The sequence below is a fragment of the Geotrypetes seraphini genome, chromosome 11, assembly GCF_902459505.1.
Source record: "Geotrypetes seraphini chromosome 11, aGeoSer1.1, whole genome shotgun sequence".
NCBI lineage: Eukaryota > Metazoa > Chordata > Amphibia > Gymnophiona > Dermophiidae > Geotrypetes > Geotrypetes seraphini.
The window spans coordinates 112174402-112187493 of NC_047094.1; the positions used below are offsets into that span (position 1 = coordinate 112174402).

At 35.2% G+C, this 13092-nt stretch overlaps 1 protein-coding gene across 5 annotated transcripts in view; it reads right to left on the minus strand.

Annotated features, from left to right (window-relative positions):
- NCOA3 (nuclear receptor coactivator 3) overlaps positions 1–13092 on the minus strand; it is a 273852-nt gene that overhangs the window by 2078 nt on the left and 258682 nt on the right. For all 5 annotated transcript variants that reach the window (XM_033963802.1, XM_033963800.1, XM_033963799.1 and 2 more), the window contains one exon: positions 2634–2775. In XM_033963802.1, the coding sequence (XP_033819693.1) occupies positions 2634–2775 (142 nt within the window). The remainder of the gene's footprint in view (positions 1–2633; positions 2776–13092) is intronic.

Genomic DNA, 13092 nt, shown 5'->3' on the forward strand with positions numbered 1-13092 from the left:
TGTGTTGGCACAGGAAGAGAGAAGCAGGGTCGTGTTGGGACACAGAAGGAAAGGAGGGAGCACAAACTTTAGACAAAGGATGGAAGGAAGGAAGAAAGGAGGGAGGGAGCATGAACTTGGGAGATAGAATGGAACAATGAAGGGAATGAGGGAAAAAGATGCTGAGGTGGGGGAGGGGAATAGGGAGAATTGTTGGACATGGGTGTCTGAGTGAGAGTGAAAGAGACAGTGCACATGGGGAAATGAAGAAAGAGGTGAATTGTTGGGCATACGGAGGGAGAAAGAAATATTGGGCAAGGTGGTGGGAGAGGTGTGAGGTACAGATGCATGGGGATGAGAGGGAGAAATGTTGGATGTGATGGTCGAGAAGGAACAGTGGGAAGGATGAAGAACAAAATTAAGTGTAAACCTCCTATCTTTTCTTTCCATTTGAACTACAGTACAGTAAAACCTTGGTTTGCGAGCATAATTCATTCCAGAAGCATGCTTGTAATCCAAAACACTCATATATCAAAGCGAATTTCCCCATAGGAAATAATGGTAACTCAGACAATTCGTTCCACAACCCAAAAACTTTAATACAAAATACTATATCAGTGGTCTCAAACTTGCGGCCCGGGGGCCACATGCGGCCCGCCAGGTACCATTTTGAGGCCCTCAGTATGTTTATCATAATCACAAAAGTAAAATAAAATAGTTTCTTGATCATATGTCTCTTTAGCTATAAATGACAATATTGTTATTAAGACTTAGCCAAAAGGAAAGATTTATAAACTATAAAAAGTTTTACCTTATGCAAAAATGTTATTTCTTTAATAAGACATTAACTATTTTTTCTGCGGCCCTCCAAGTACCTACAAATCCAAAATGTGGCCCTGCAAAGGGTTTGAGTTTGAGACCACTGTACTATATGTACTCGTATTGCAAGACCTCGCTCGTTTAGAACAGTCACTACACTCCCGCAGCGTCAAAGAGAGAAGATCCATCGGCTCAGTTGTGATGTGTGTACACTTCTCCCTCGTTATTCACGGGGGATACGGGCAGAGCCGGACCGCGAATGGCGAAAAACCGCGATTATCCGGCTCTGACCCACCCCCACCTCCCTGCCGCCTTCCAGGCCTTACCTGGTGGTCTAGAGGGCTTTCGGGCAGGAGCGATCTTCCTACGCTCCTGCCCCGTGCAGATCGCCATGAGGAAATGGCTGCTGTGAGTTCCCGTAGTCTCTCAAGACTACAATGGGAACTCCCTATAGCCATTTCCTCATGGCGATCTGCACGGGGCAGGAGCGTAGGAAGATCGCTCCTGCCCCGAAAGCCCTCTAGACTACCAGGTAAGGCCGGGAAGGCGGCAGGGAGGTAAAAAATATGTTGTTTTTTTTATTTTCCCCTCTCCCCAGAAAAAAATCGCAATTATGTGAAATCGCGAGTGCAGAAACCGCGAATGGGGAGGGGGAAGTGTATACTATATGTACTTGTATTGCAAGACATTTCTTGTATATCAAGTTAAAATTTAATAAAAAGTTTTGCTTGTCTTGCAAACTAAGTTACTTGCAATCCAAGGTTTTACTCTACTTTGTTTTGAGGATTGTTTCTTTAATGTTTTTATAGACTGTGCACTGTATAGGATCCGAGTTACATATAAATTCAACTTAAGAACGGTCTAAAAAACGGAACTCGTTCTTAACCCCGGGGGACTGCCTGTAATTAAAATAACCAGGTAGCCTGATTTCACTGAACAAGCCTCTGCATTTTATGCATGCCCTGTCATCCCAGCAGATTTTTTGGGTCATAGTGCCAGATGACAAAAGTAGACAGCATAGCAACTAGTTTCCCAAATTTTTTTTTTTTATACATTAACGTAAGGGTGTTTCTATTTTTAGAGAAGCCATGAAAATGTTTCCAAATTTAGATCCACAAGGATTATTTTTTCTGTGTTTGGTTTGTTTTTTTGGAGGGGTTGTAATTTCTTTAAACAACGAAATTTGATTGACCCCTACATGAGTCTGAAGAAACAAGCCGCAGAAAGAAAAACAAACTTAGCAGTGATTAGATGCCAACACTAATAATTAGGAAGCAAAGCCAGTGCTGGGAAGACTTTTACGGTAAAGAATGGCACGGGGACAAAATTTTCCCCATCCCTGCGGGAACTCATTTTCCCGTCCCATCCCTGCAAGTTCTTTTCCGCCCCTGCCCCATTCCTGCAAGCTCTGTCCTCATCTGCACAAGCCTCAAACACTTGAAAATCATAAGTGTTCGAGGCTTGTGTGGTTAAGGCAGAGATTACAGGACTGGGATAGGGACAGCAACTCTATTCTACAGTCTGCGCCCTGAAAATGGCAAGGACGAATCAGTATGCAACGTAGTATCGTATCATGCCTTATAAGTTTGTATTGTTCGGCAGACTGGATGGACCATGCAGGTTTTATCTGCCGTCATCTACCATGTAAATCTGCTTTATACCAAACCCAGAAAATGTGGCAAGGACTAGCCCTACTCAGTTTCCTAAATTGATTATTATTATTTTTTTTTTTTTTTTGGGGGGGGGGGGGGTACATTCAAGCTCTCTCTCAGTCTCCCAGTCTAGACTTCTGGTTTTAATTGCTCACACTCAGCCCCATCGCTCGCTGTTCTTACCTGGTCTGGACCCATAGGCATCCCAGGCATAGAGACAGCACTCATGTTCACTTGCCCCATGTGACCACCACTTCCATTCATGTGCATCATAGCATAAGCTTCGGGGCTTCCCTGATGGCCATACTGCTGCTGTGGAAAAGAACTGTGAGGCAAGAAGGAGGGGGGGAAAAACCAAATTAAATTCTGTGTTTGACACTGTTCTTATAGCTCATGAAGAGGAAGCAGGAAGCAGCGACCGAGAACGCTTTGCTACTTCTGAAACAGATGAATTCACAGAACAGGAATCATGCCAGAGTCTCAACTCTAAGCAGCTACTTTTTTTTTTTTTTTTTTTTTTAATCTTTATTCATTTTGTATATAACAACAAGTGTACACAAAATTTTCACAAATAAAATATCATAACACTTGAAAATTTTACAACAATTTCTTAAAATAAGTTTTACCCCTCTCCCATCCAACCAAACCTATATATCATAAAATAATAATAAAATATCAGAGACCCACCCCCCACCCTCACTAACACTAATAATCAATAGGGAAAAGTAACTATTATTCATCTTCATTACAATATAAGCAGCTACTTTTATAAAGCATTTTCCATGTGTTTTACACAGAAAAGAGAAGAAGGGTCTTAACTTTGCGTAGGCCTCCTATATGTGCATTGAAAACACCTAGGGTGAAAAGATTAAATTTACTTTAAGATTGACGGTGTACAAGCATTCCTGAGAATACAGTTATGATGTACACATGCATTTTGCAGCTGTAAATTTGGGTGTGTGAATTTGCATGCAATCAGGGTTAATTCCAAGAGCCTTAAGGATGGTTATGTTGCTTTTCTGAATCTTCAATACAGTATTGTATTATCAAATTAAGGTTAATCAATTTGGGAGCAACAGCAGCATCACATCAGAAAGTATCAGATATGATAGAGAGATATATCCAACACTTTGACACAGTGTTTGCCATCCAGATACTTTACACCAGGGGTGTCCAACCTTTTGGCTTCCCTGGGCTGCATTGGCCAAAAAAAATGTTTCTGGAGCCGCACAAATGCTGCAGCAAAACAGAGGAGGGAGCCGCCAAGGTGGTAAACACCCGGGGGCAGCAGAGGAAAACACTTCATCACCCTTGACCAGTGCCGCACAAAATACTTCACTGGGCCGCAGGTTGGACACTCCTGCTTTACGCCAACAAGCACCCTGATTCAGGCATTGTGCTGAAACATAGCAGTGTCAGATCAGTGTTCAAGTAAAGGAACTACTTCGGATTTTTTTTGCCATCTCTGCTATTTGGTCTTCTTTGCTTTATCTACGGATATTCTTCTTTTTTGTTTTGGCGTTATAAAATTATAGACCACAAGTTCAAATGTCAAGTTTATGCCAAGACCCAGTGAAAAGATAATATCCTTTATGGACAAAATATGCGCATTGACCCCACTTGATGGCATCAGGATATAAGCAGTGGGTGGGAGTATCTGCACGAGACATTTTTCAGTTTACTTTATTTTTCTTTTTTTAAAAAAATTTTTATTTATACATTTTTGTATTCTTACAACAATTGAATTGTATATATTATACTCAATTATTACATGACATTTATAATTACAAATAAATCATCTAATCATGTGTAATAAATCCCTCCCCTGTTTTCATTTCTTATTACCATATAATAAACAGTCCCCCTCCCACTCTAATATAACTACTACCAATGTGCTATGAAATCTGATCATTAGAATAGCTAGTCAATGGTTCCCAAATTTTCTTAAAATTATGAAGATTTCCTTGTTGTAACGCTAATACTTTTTCCATTTTATATATATGACAGACCGAATTCCACCAAAATGTATAATTTAATTTGGTATAATCCTTCCAATTTGAGTAATTTGTTGCATGGCGACCTCTGTCAATATTAATAATAATTTATTATTATTTGCAGAAATCGGACTTTGAGTTCTCATTGCCGTACCAAATAATATAGTATCATATGAGAGTCCTACATGATTTTCTAATAGTTTATTAATTTGGGGCCAAATTAATTTCCAAAAGGCATTTACACAGGGACAGAAAAAAATTAAATGATCTAAAGTCCCAACTTCTATTTTACAATGCCAGCATCTATTAGATCTAGTGCTATCTATCTTTTGTAAGTGCGTAGGGGTCCATAAAACTCTATGTAACAAAAACATCCATGTTTGACTCATAGATGCTGACCTTGTAGATCTCAATCTCCAGGACCAAAATCGTGGCCATTGAGACGCAGAAATTGTCTGTCCAATCTCAATACTCCAAATATCCCTAAGTCCAGTTTTCTTTTTTTTATTTAAAAATCCATATAACAATTTATACCATTTTGCGGCTTGGTGTCCCAAAAAATCCGCCTGGAAACAAAGAACCTGCAGACTGTATTGAGTATTAAGATCTTTCCATTCAGGGAACCCTGCCTGAATAGCTTGCTTCAATTGCATCCATTTAAAATATTGTGTTTTATTTAAGCCAAATTTATGTTGCAATTGTGAAAAACTAAGCATTGATCCTTCTGAAATAACATCATTCAATGATCGTATACCTGCAATTATCCATTGTTTCCAGACGATCTTAAATCCGCCAATATTGATCCTGGAGTTTACCCAAATAGATTGATTTAATGATTTAGCAATTGGCTCTGGTGATAGATTACTAATATATCTTAACGTCTTCCAAGTATCCAGTAAAATTCTGTTATCTTTATATCTTCTAGGCATGTTTATACTAAGTAGATGTTCTAAATGTAATGGGAACAGGAGCCGCCATTCTAAATATAACCAATCTGGTACATTCTCCATGAGATCTGGGAGGATCCAATACATACCCTGTCTTAGAATATAGGCTTGATGGTACCTATAAAAATTTGGAAAATTTACCCCTCCCTCCACAATTGGTCTTTGTAATGATACTAAAGCAATTCTGGATCTTTTCCCAAACCAAACAAATTTTGTAAGAATATTGTTTAACTTTTTATAAAATGACCCCTGAAAAAATATTGGTATCATACTCATTTGATAACAAACCACAGGCAATATCATCATTTTAATTGTTTGAACTCTTCCCCACCAAGAGAGATGTAAAGGATTCCATTGCTCGCACATTTCTGTTATTTTTTTTAATAAAAGTTTTTCATTTTCTTTGACTGTGTCATCAATTGTATTTTTGATAATAATTCCTAAGTATTTTAAACCTTCATCTTTCCAAATAAATGAATATGAATCAAATAATCCTTTGGTATAATGAACATTAATTGGAAGAACTTCCGATTTATTCCAGTTAATTTTATATCCAGAAAATTTTCCGAATTTCTCTAGAAGATTAAGTAAACTTGGAACAGTATTCCCCGGTTCTCTTAAATATAATAAAATATCATCTGCATATGCAGAAAGTTTAAATTCCCAGTAAGAGAATGGGATTCCCTTTATCTCCTTAGTTTGATTAATTGCAATTAATAAGGGTTACTTTATTTTTCTATTTAACAGGTGAAACCCAATCTGAACACTTAATATCCCTTAACAGGTTCACAGCAGTTTACAAAAAAAAAAAAAAATTATATCTAACAGCAGCAGCTTTCAAATTAAAGTCAATAAAATGGGAGAAAGCGCGAGATCAATCCAAATATTGTTGGAATAGGTATGTTTTTTAAATGCCTTCTAAAAGAGGGATATGAGGATTGTTGTTTTGTTGATAATGGTAGAATCTAATTGCAATTCTGTTTAGTAATAACTAGAAGCGTGAGAATGGGGATTGAGGGATTTCCATGGGTATGGAAGCTATTGCATGAGATTCCCACAGGAATGCAATCAAAACTTCTGGTGACTCCAGAAAGAGGCTTGGAATGCACTGATAAGAGGCAAATGGAGCACCAGATCGAGGCTTAGAATACCCCGCGGGGCAGCTGGAACACTTAATGGGTGAATACCATCCAAAAAATCCATGGGAGGCTGTTGGGGTTGGGAGGAAACAGAGGGCTGCATTGACTCCAGTGTGTACAAGTGAGGATGGAGAAGATCGGAACAGATACGGGTTAGATTCCATTGGGGATGGGTGAAATTTATGTCCCATGCAACTCTCTAGCAATAATTACAATAAAGCACAAATATATATATTTTTATTTTTGTAAATCTTTGTGCTTTATTGTAGTTATTACTAGAGAGTTGCACAGGGACAGAAATTTCACCCATTATATATAAAAACTGTAGTATCTTTACAAGTGGGCCACATTCTACTGCCTGGATATTTCACATCATCTCATCAAGCAAACGCATACAAGACTCAGAAAAAGTGTGTGAAACCTCCAGGACAGTTTATACTCAAAATATAACAACCTAATTTAAAGCCCTTATAAGAGAGTGAGATCATCACATTGAGAAAAACAGTTCTGACTAAAAGAATGTAAGTGTTCAACAAGTATCCTTGTGGTTTGGAGCAGAAGCAGGGCAGACAATGGATGCAAACATAGAGAAGAGAGAGGCTCAAATGATCTCTTGGTGGTGATGGTAGTGCAGAAAACAGAGCAGATTTCACAATAGTACTGGGTAAAAGTTCATTTATGGTACGTATAAACATAAAAAAAAAAATAAAAATCAGATGTGGCCACATTTTGACATCAAAAGGGCTGCATTAGGGGGGTATTGTTACATAGAATTTGCGCCAGAATATTGCAAAGAAACACGCTGGAGTATTTAATATGTTTGTGATGTGCTGTTTCACTGTGGAATTTTTTAAACGTATACAACAGTTGTTACTACCACTGGCTGCTTCTAATTTAGTAGTGGCTGGAGATTTCAATGCTGTAATGGATCCAATTGTTGATAAAAGACCAAATAAAATTATAAAATCATTAGGGCTAGATAATTTAATACAATCTTATGATCTCATTGATATATGACGCATTCTTCATTTTAATGATCGAGAATTTTTCTTTTGTTCACAGGTCCACAACTCCTTTTCTAGAATTGATTATATTTTTGTTTCTAATACTATAGTTCAACGTGTGATTAAAGCCATTATAGATCCTATTATTTTATCTGATCATGGTGGAGTGTGGATCGAGTTGCAATCTGATGAACCAGTTGGTTCTAAACTAGTTTGGAGATCTGATAATGCTTTGCTTGCTGATTCCAAATTTCTTGAGAATTTTAAATTGAAAATGAATGAATTCTTTCAAATTAACACTTCTGCAGACATAAGTATTGAAACATTATGGGATGCATTTAAGGCAACTTTGAGGGGTAATATTATTTCTTATCGGCGTATATTAAAAAGCAACTCAAACAACAATTTTCTGTCTTAGAGAATGAAATAAAACAATTGGAAAATCAATTAATTAATAGGTGGGAGCAACAAACTTTGCAAAGTTTATTAAGAGCAAAAGCCAAATATAATGAGATTTCTTCTCAATTTGTAAGGAAAGATTTGTTTTATCAGCAAACTCAGTATTATGGTAATTCTAATAGGGCTGGAAGATTACTTGCAAATTTTCTCAAAGCAAAAAAGAGGAAATCTAAAATTATAGCAATTAAAGATAAACATGGAGGTTCGCATACTAAAATTGAGCATATTTTGCAGCAATTTTTTACTTTTTATAAAGATTTGTATTCTTCTTATGGAAATAGTAAACAAGATGGTTCGGAATTTTTAAATTTACTTAATGGACTGAGGATTCCTGATCATATAAAAAGAAGTTTAGAAGAACCTATATCTTTAAAAGAATTAGAAACAGCGTTGAAGTCTCTTAGAGTTGGATCTGCTCCAGGTGGTGATGGATATACTGTTGAGTTTTATAAATCATTTCAAATTACCCTTTTGCCATATTTGTTAAATTTATATCATTATCAACTGAATAGAGGTTGTATTACAGGTACTATGGCTGATTCATTGATTACTGTTTTGCCAAAACCAAACAAAGATTCTACTTTGATTTCAAATTACAGACCTATTTCATTAATAAATGTGGATGGAAAACTTATTGCTAAAGTATTGGCTTTGCATTTGGCTAAAGCTCTCCCTTTTATTATAGACACTCACCAAACGGGATTCGGTGCAAAGAGACATTCTTCTAATAACACTAGATTGGCTTTTCATTCTCTAAATTTGACAAAAAACATGAATGATCCGGCTTTTTTGATCTCATCGGATGCAGAAAAAGCCTTTGATCGAGTTGAATGGACTTTTATGTATCAGGCTTTAGAATGGTTTGGTATAGGTTCTGGTTTTATTCAAATGATTCAGACACTGTTTAGCTCTCCTGGTGCAAGATTATATATTAATAATAATTTGTCAGAATGGTTTAACTTGCTCAGGAGGGTTAGACAGGGTTGTCCTTTATCTCCTTTGCTCTTTGATGTAGTGTAATAGCCATTAATCAAGCAAAGGGGATACGAGGAATTCCGTATTCGAATTGGGAATATAAGCTTTCTGCTTATGCGGATGATATATTGCTTTATTTGAGAGACCAAGAAATTACCATTCCATGTTTACTTGAATTAATAGAGAATTTGGAAAATTGGAGTAAGTCTGAAGTTCTTCCGCTCAATGTTCACTGTACCAAAGGATTATTTGATTCATTTTCCTTTGTTTGAAAGGAAGATGGGTTAAAATACTTAGGTATTACTATTAAGAACACAACAGAAGACACAGTGACGGAGAATGAAAAATTTTTATTAAAGAAAATATCAGAAATGTGTGAGCAATGGAATCCTTTACATCTTTCTTGGTGGGGGAGAATTCAAACAGTTAAAATGATGATATTGCCTGTGGTTTGTTATCAAATGAGTATGATACTAATTTTTTTTCAGGGGTCATTTTACAAAAAGTTAAATGGTATTCTTACTAAATTTGTTTGGTTGGGTAAAAGACCCAGAATCACTTTAGTATCTTTACAAAAGACAATTGTGGAGGGAGGGGTAAATTTTCCAAATTTTTATAGGTATCATCAAGTCTATATTTTAAGACAGGATATGTATTAGATCCTCCCAGAGCTCATGGAGAATGTACCAGATTGGTTATATTTAGAATGGCGACTCCTGTTTCCTTTGCATTTGTCTCATTTTATAAGTATAAAATTGCCCAAAAAATATAAAGACAATAGAATATTGCTTGATACATGGAGAACTTTAAAATATGTTAGTAATCTATCACCAAATCCAATTTCTAAATCATTAAATCAATCCATTTGGCTAAACTTCAAGATTAAAATTTGCGGTTTTCAAATCGTCTGGAAGCATTGGATTATTGCAGGTATACGGACATTAAATGATGTTTCTAATAGTTCACTGCTTAGTTTTTCACAGCTGTAACATATATTTGGATTAAATAAATCACAAAGCTTTAAGTGGTTGCTGCTGAAGCAGGCTATTCAGGAGGGGTTCCCTGAATGGAAAGTTCTTAATACTCAGTATAGTTTGGAATTCCTATGCTTTCAGGTGGATTTTTTGGGTCACCAAGCCGTGCAGTGGTATAAATTGTTGTATGGATATTTGAATAAAAAACTGGTCTTAGGGATATTTGGAGCATTGAGATCAAGCACCAAATTTCTGCTTCTCAATGGCCACGACTTTGGTCTTGGAGATTAAAAAGTACAAGGTCAGCATCTATGAGACAAACTTGGTTCTTTTTGTTGCATAGAACTTTTTGGACCCCTGTTCGTTTACAAAAGTTGGATAGCTCTAGGTCTAATAGATGCTGGCATTGTAATTTAGATGCTGGGACTCTAGATCATTTACTTTTTTTCTGTCCCTTTGTCAATGCCTTTTGGAAGTTAATTTGGTCCCAAATTAATTCAATGTTAGAAAATCATGTTGCCCTATCCTATGATACTATTTTATTTGGAACATCTTTGAGATTCAAGAGTCAAATTTCAGCAAATAACAATAAACTTTTGTTAATACTTTTTTTTTTCCATTATTTTTTATTTTCAAATTTTACATAAAGTGTACAAAATATTAAAATACAATTGATAAATACATAGTATCACTTTTATATCTAATACATTATATATCAAATTTGATTTTTCCCCTTTCCCTCCCCCCACCCTTTTATTACTTTAATATAAATATTTTTAATTTTCAATTTTTACATAAAATGTGCAAAATATTAAATTACAATTAATAAATACACAATATCATTTTTATCTAATAGATCATATTCTAAATATATTTATATCCCCTTTCCCTCCCCCCACCCTTTTATTATTTTTTCATTCATACATATTGTATAACATATTATAACATATTATGTAAATATTATTTTCATTATCCCCCCTCTATGTGCGTCATAAAAAAGATACTTAAAAGAAGAAGAGAAATCTTAATATTTATTCATTGCAGTATTTTGTCAATGGCCCCCATATTTTTATGAATTTGGTATATGTCCCTCTTTGTATTGCTATTGTTCTTTCCATTTTAAATATGTGACATATTGTATTCCACCAAAATGTATAATTTAGGTTATTATAGTTCTTCCAATTATTGGTTATATGTTGAATGGCAACCCCAGTCATTATTAATAAAAGTTTGTTATTTTCTGGTGAAATTTGACTTTTTTTTCTCATCATCATTCCAAATAATATTGTATCATATGATATTGCAATATGATTTTCCATCAATTTATTAATTTGTGGCCAAATTGAATTCCAAAAAGTTTTAATATAGGGACAATGATACAATAGATGATCTAATGTCCCTGGTTCTAGATTACAGTGCCAGCATTTATTGGACTTAGAACTGTCTAATTTTTGCAAACGTGTAGGGGTCCAAAAAGCTCTATGCAATAAAAAGAACCAAGTTTGTCTCATAGATGCTGACACTGTACATCCCATTCTCCAAGACCAAATTAGTGGCCATTGAGATGCATTAATCTGATGTCCAATCTCAATGCTCCAAATATCTCTTAGACCATTTTTTGGTTTTTTATTCAAATATCCAGATATTAATTTATACCACAGTGCGGCTTGATGTCCTAGGAAGTCTGCTTGAAAACATAAGAACTTTAAACTATATTGATTATTTAATGTTTTCCATTCAGGGAACCCAACCTGAATGGCCTGCTTCAATTGCAACCATTTAAAACTTTGTGTTTTATTAAGACCAAATCTATGTTGCAATTGTGAAAAATCCAGCAGTTTACCTTCTGAAATAACGTCATCCAAAGATCTAATGCCTGCAATAATCCAGTTCTTCCAAAGGATTTGAGCTCCGCCAATTTTGATCTTGGAGTTTATCCATATAGATTGATTAGTTGATTTATTTATTGGGATAGGTGTTAATTTATCAATAAACCTCAATGTTTTCCAAGTATCTATTAATATTTTATTTTCTCTGTATCTTCTAGGTATGTTAATACTTGGCAAATGAACTAAATTTAGGGGAAACATAAGGCGCCATTCCAAATATAACCAATCCGGTGCATTATCCATAAGTTCTGGGAGGATCCAATACATACCCTGACGTAGAATATAGGCTTGATGGTACCTATAGAAATTTGGAAAATTTACCCCTCCCTCTTTAATTGATTTTTGCAAAGTTACTAAAGCTATTCTAGATGTTTTACCAAGCCAAAGAAATTTTATTAAAATACTATTAAGTTTTTTATAAAAGGACCCCTGAAAATAAATAGGTATCATACTCATTTGGTAGCAAACTACAGGTAATATCATCATTTTAATAGTTTGAACTCTTCCCCACCAAGAAATATGTAATGGGTTCCATTGTTCACATAACTCCGTAACTTTTTTTAATACATATTTTTCATTCTCTTTTACTGTATCTTCAATTGTATTTTTAACTTGAATGCCAAGATATTTAAATCCTTCTTCTTTCCATATAAATGGAAAAGTATCAAATAATCCTTTTACACAATGAACATTCAAGGGTATAATTTCAGATTTATTCCAATTAATTTTATAACCTGAAAATTTGCCAAACTTATCAATTAATTCCAATAAAGAAGATAAGGTAGACTCTGGATTTCTCAAATAAAGCAAAATATCGTCAGCATAAGCCGAAATTTTATATTCCATATCTGAATATGGAATACCTTGTATCTCCCTCGTTTGCTGTATTGCTAACAATAAGGGTTCTAATACAACATCAAATAACAAAGGAGATAAAGGACAACCTTGTCTAACTCCCCTTTGCAATTGAAAACCATCAGAAATCTTATTATTTATATTTAGTCTTGCAATCGGGAAGCTATACAATGTTTTTACCATTTGTATAAATCCAGAACCTATACCAAACCATTCTAAAGCTTGATACATAAAATTCCATTCTACCCTGTCAAATGCTTTCTCAGCATCTAATGAAACTGTAAAAGCCGGTTCATCCATTTTTTTTGATAAGTTTAACATGTGAAACAATAATCTAGAGTTATTAGAGGAATGTCTTTTAGCAACGAAACCCGTTTGATGCATATCTATAATATGTGGGAGAGCT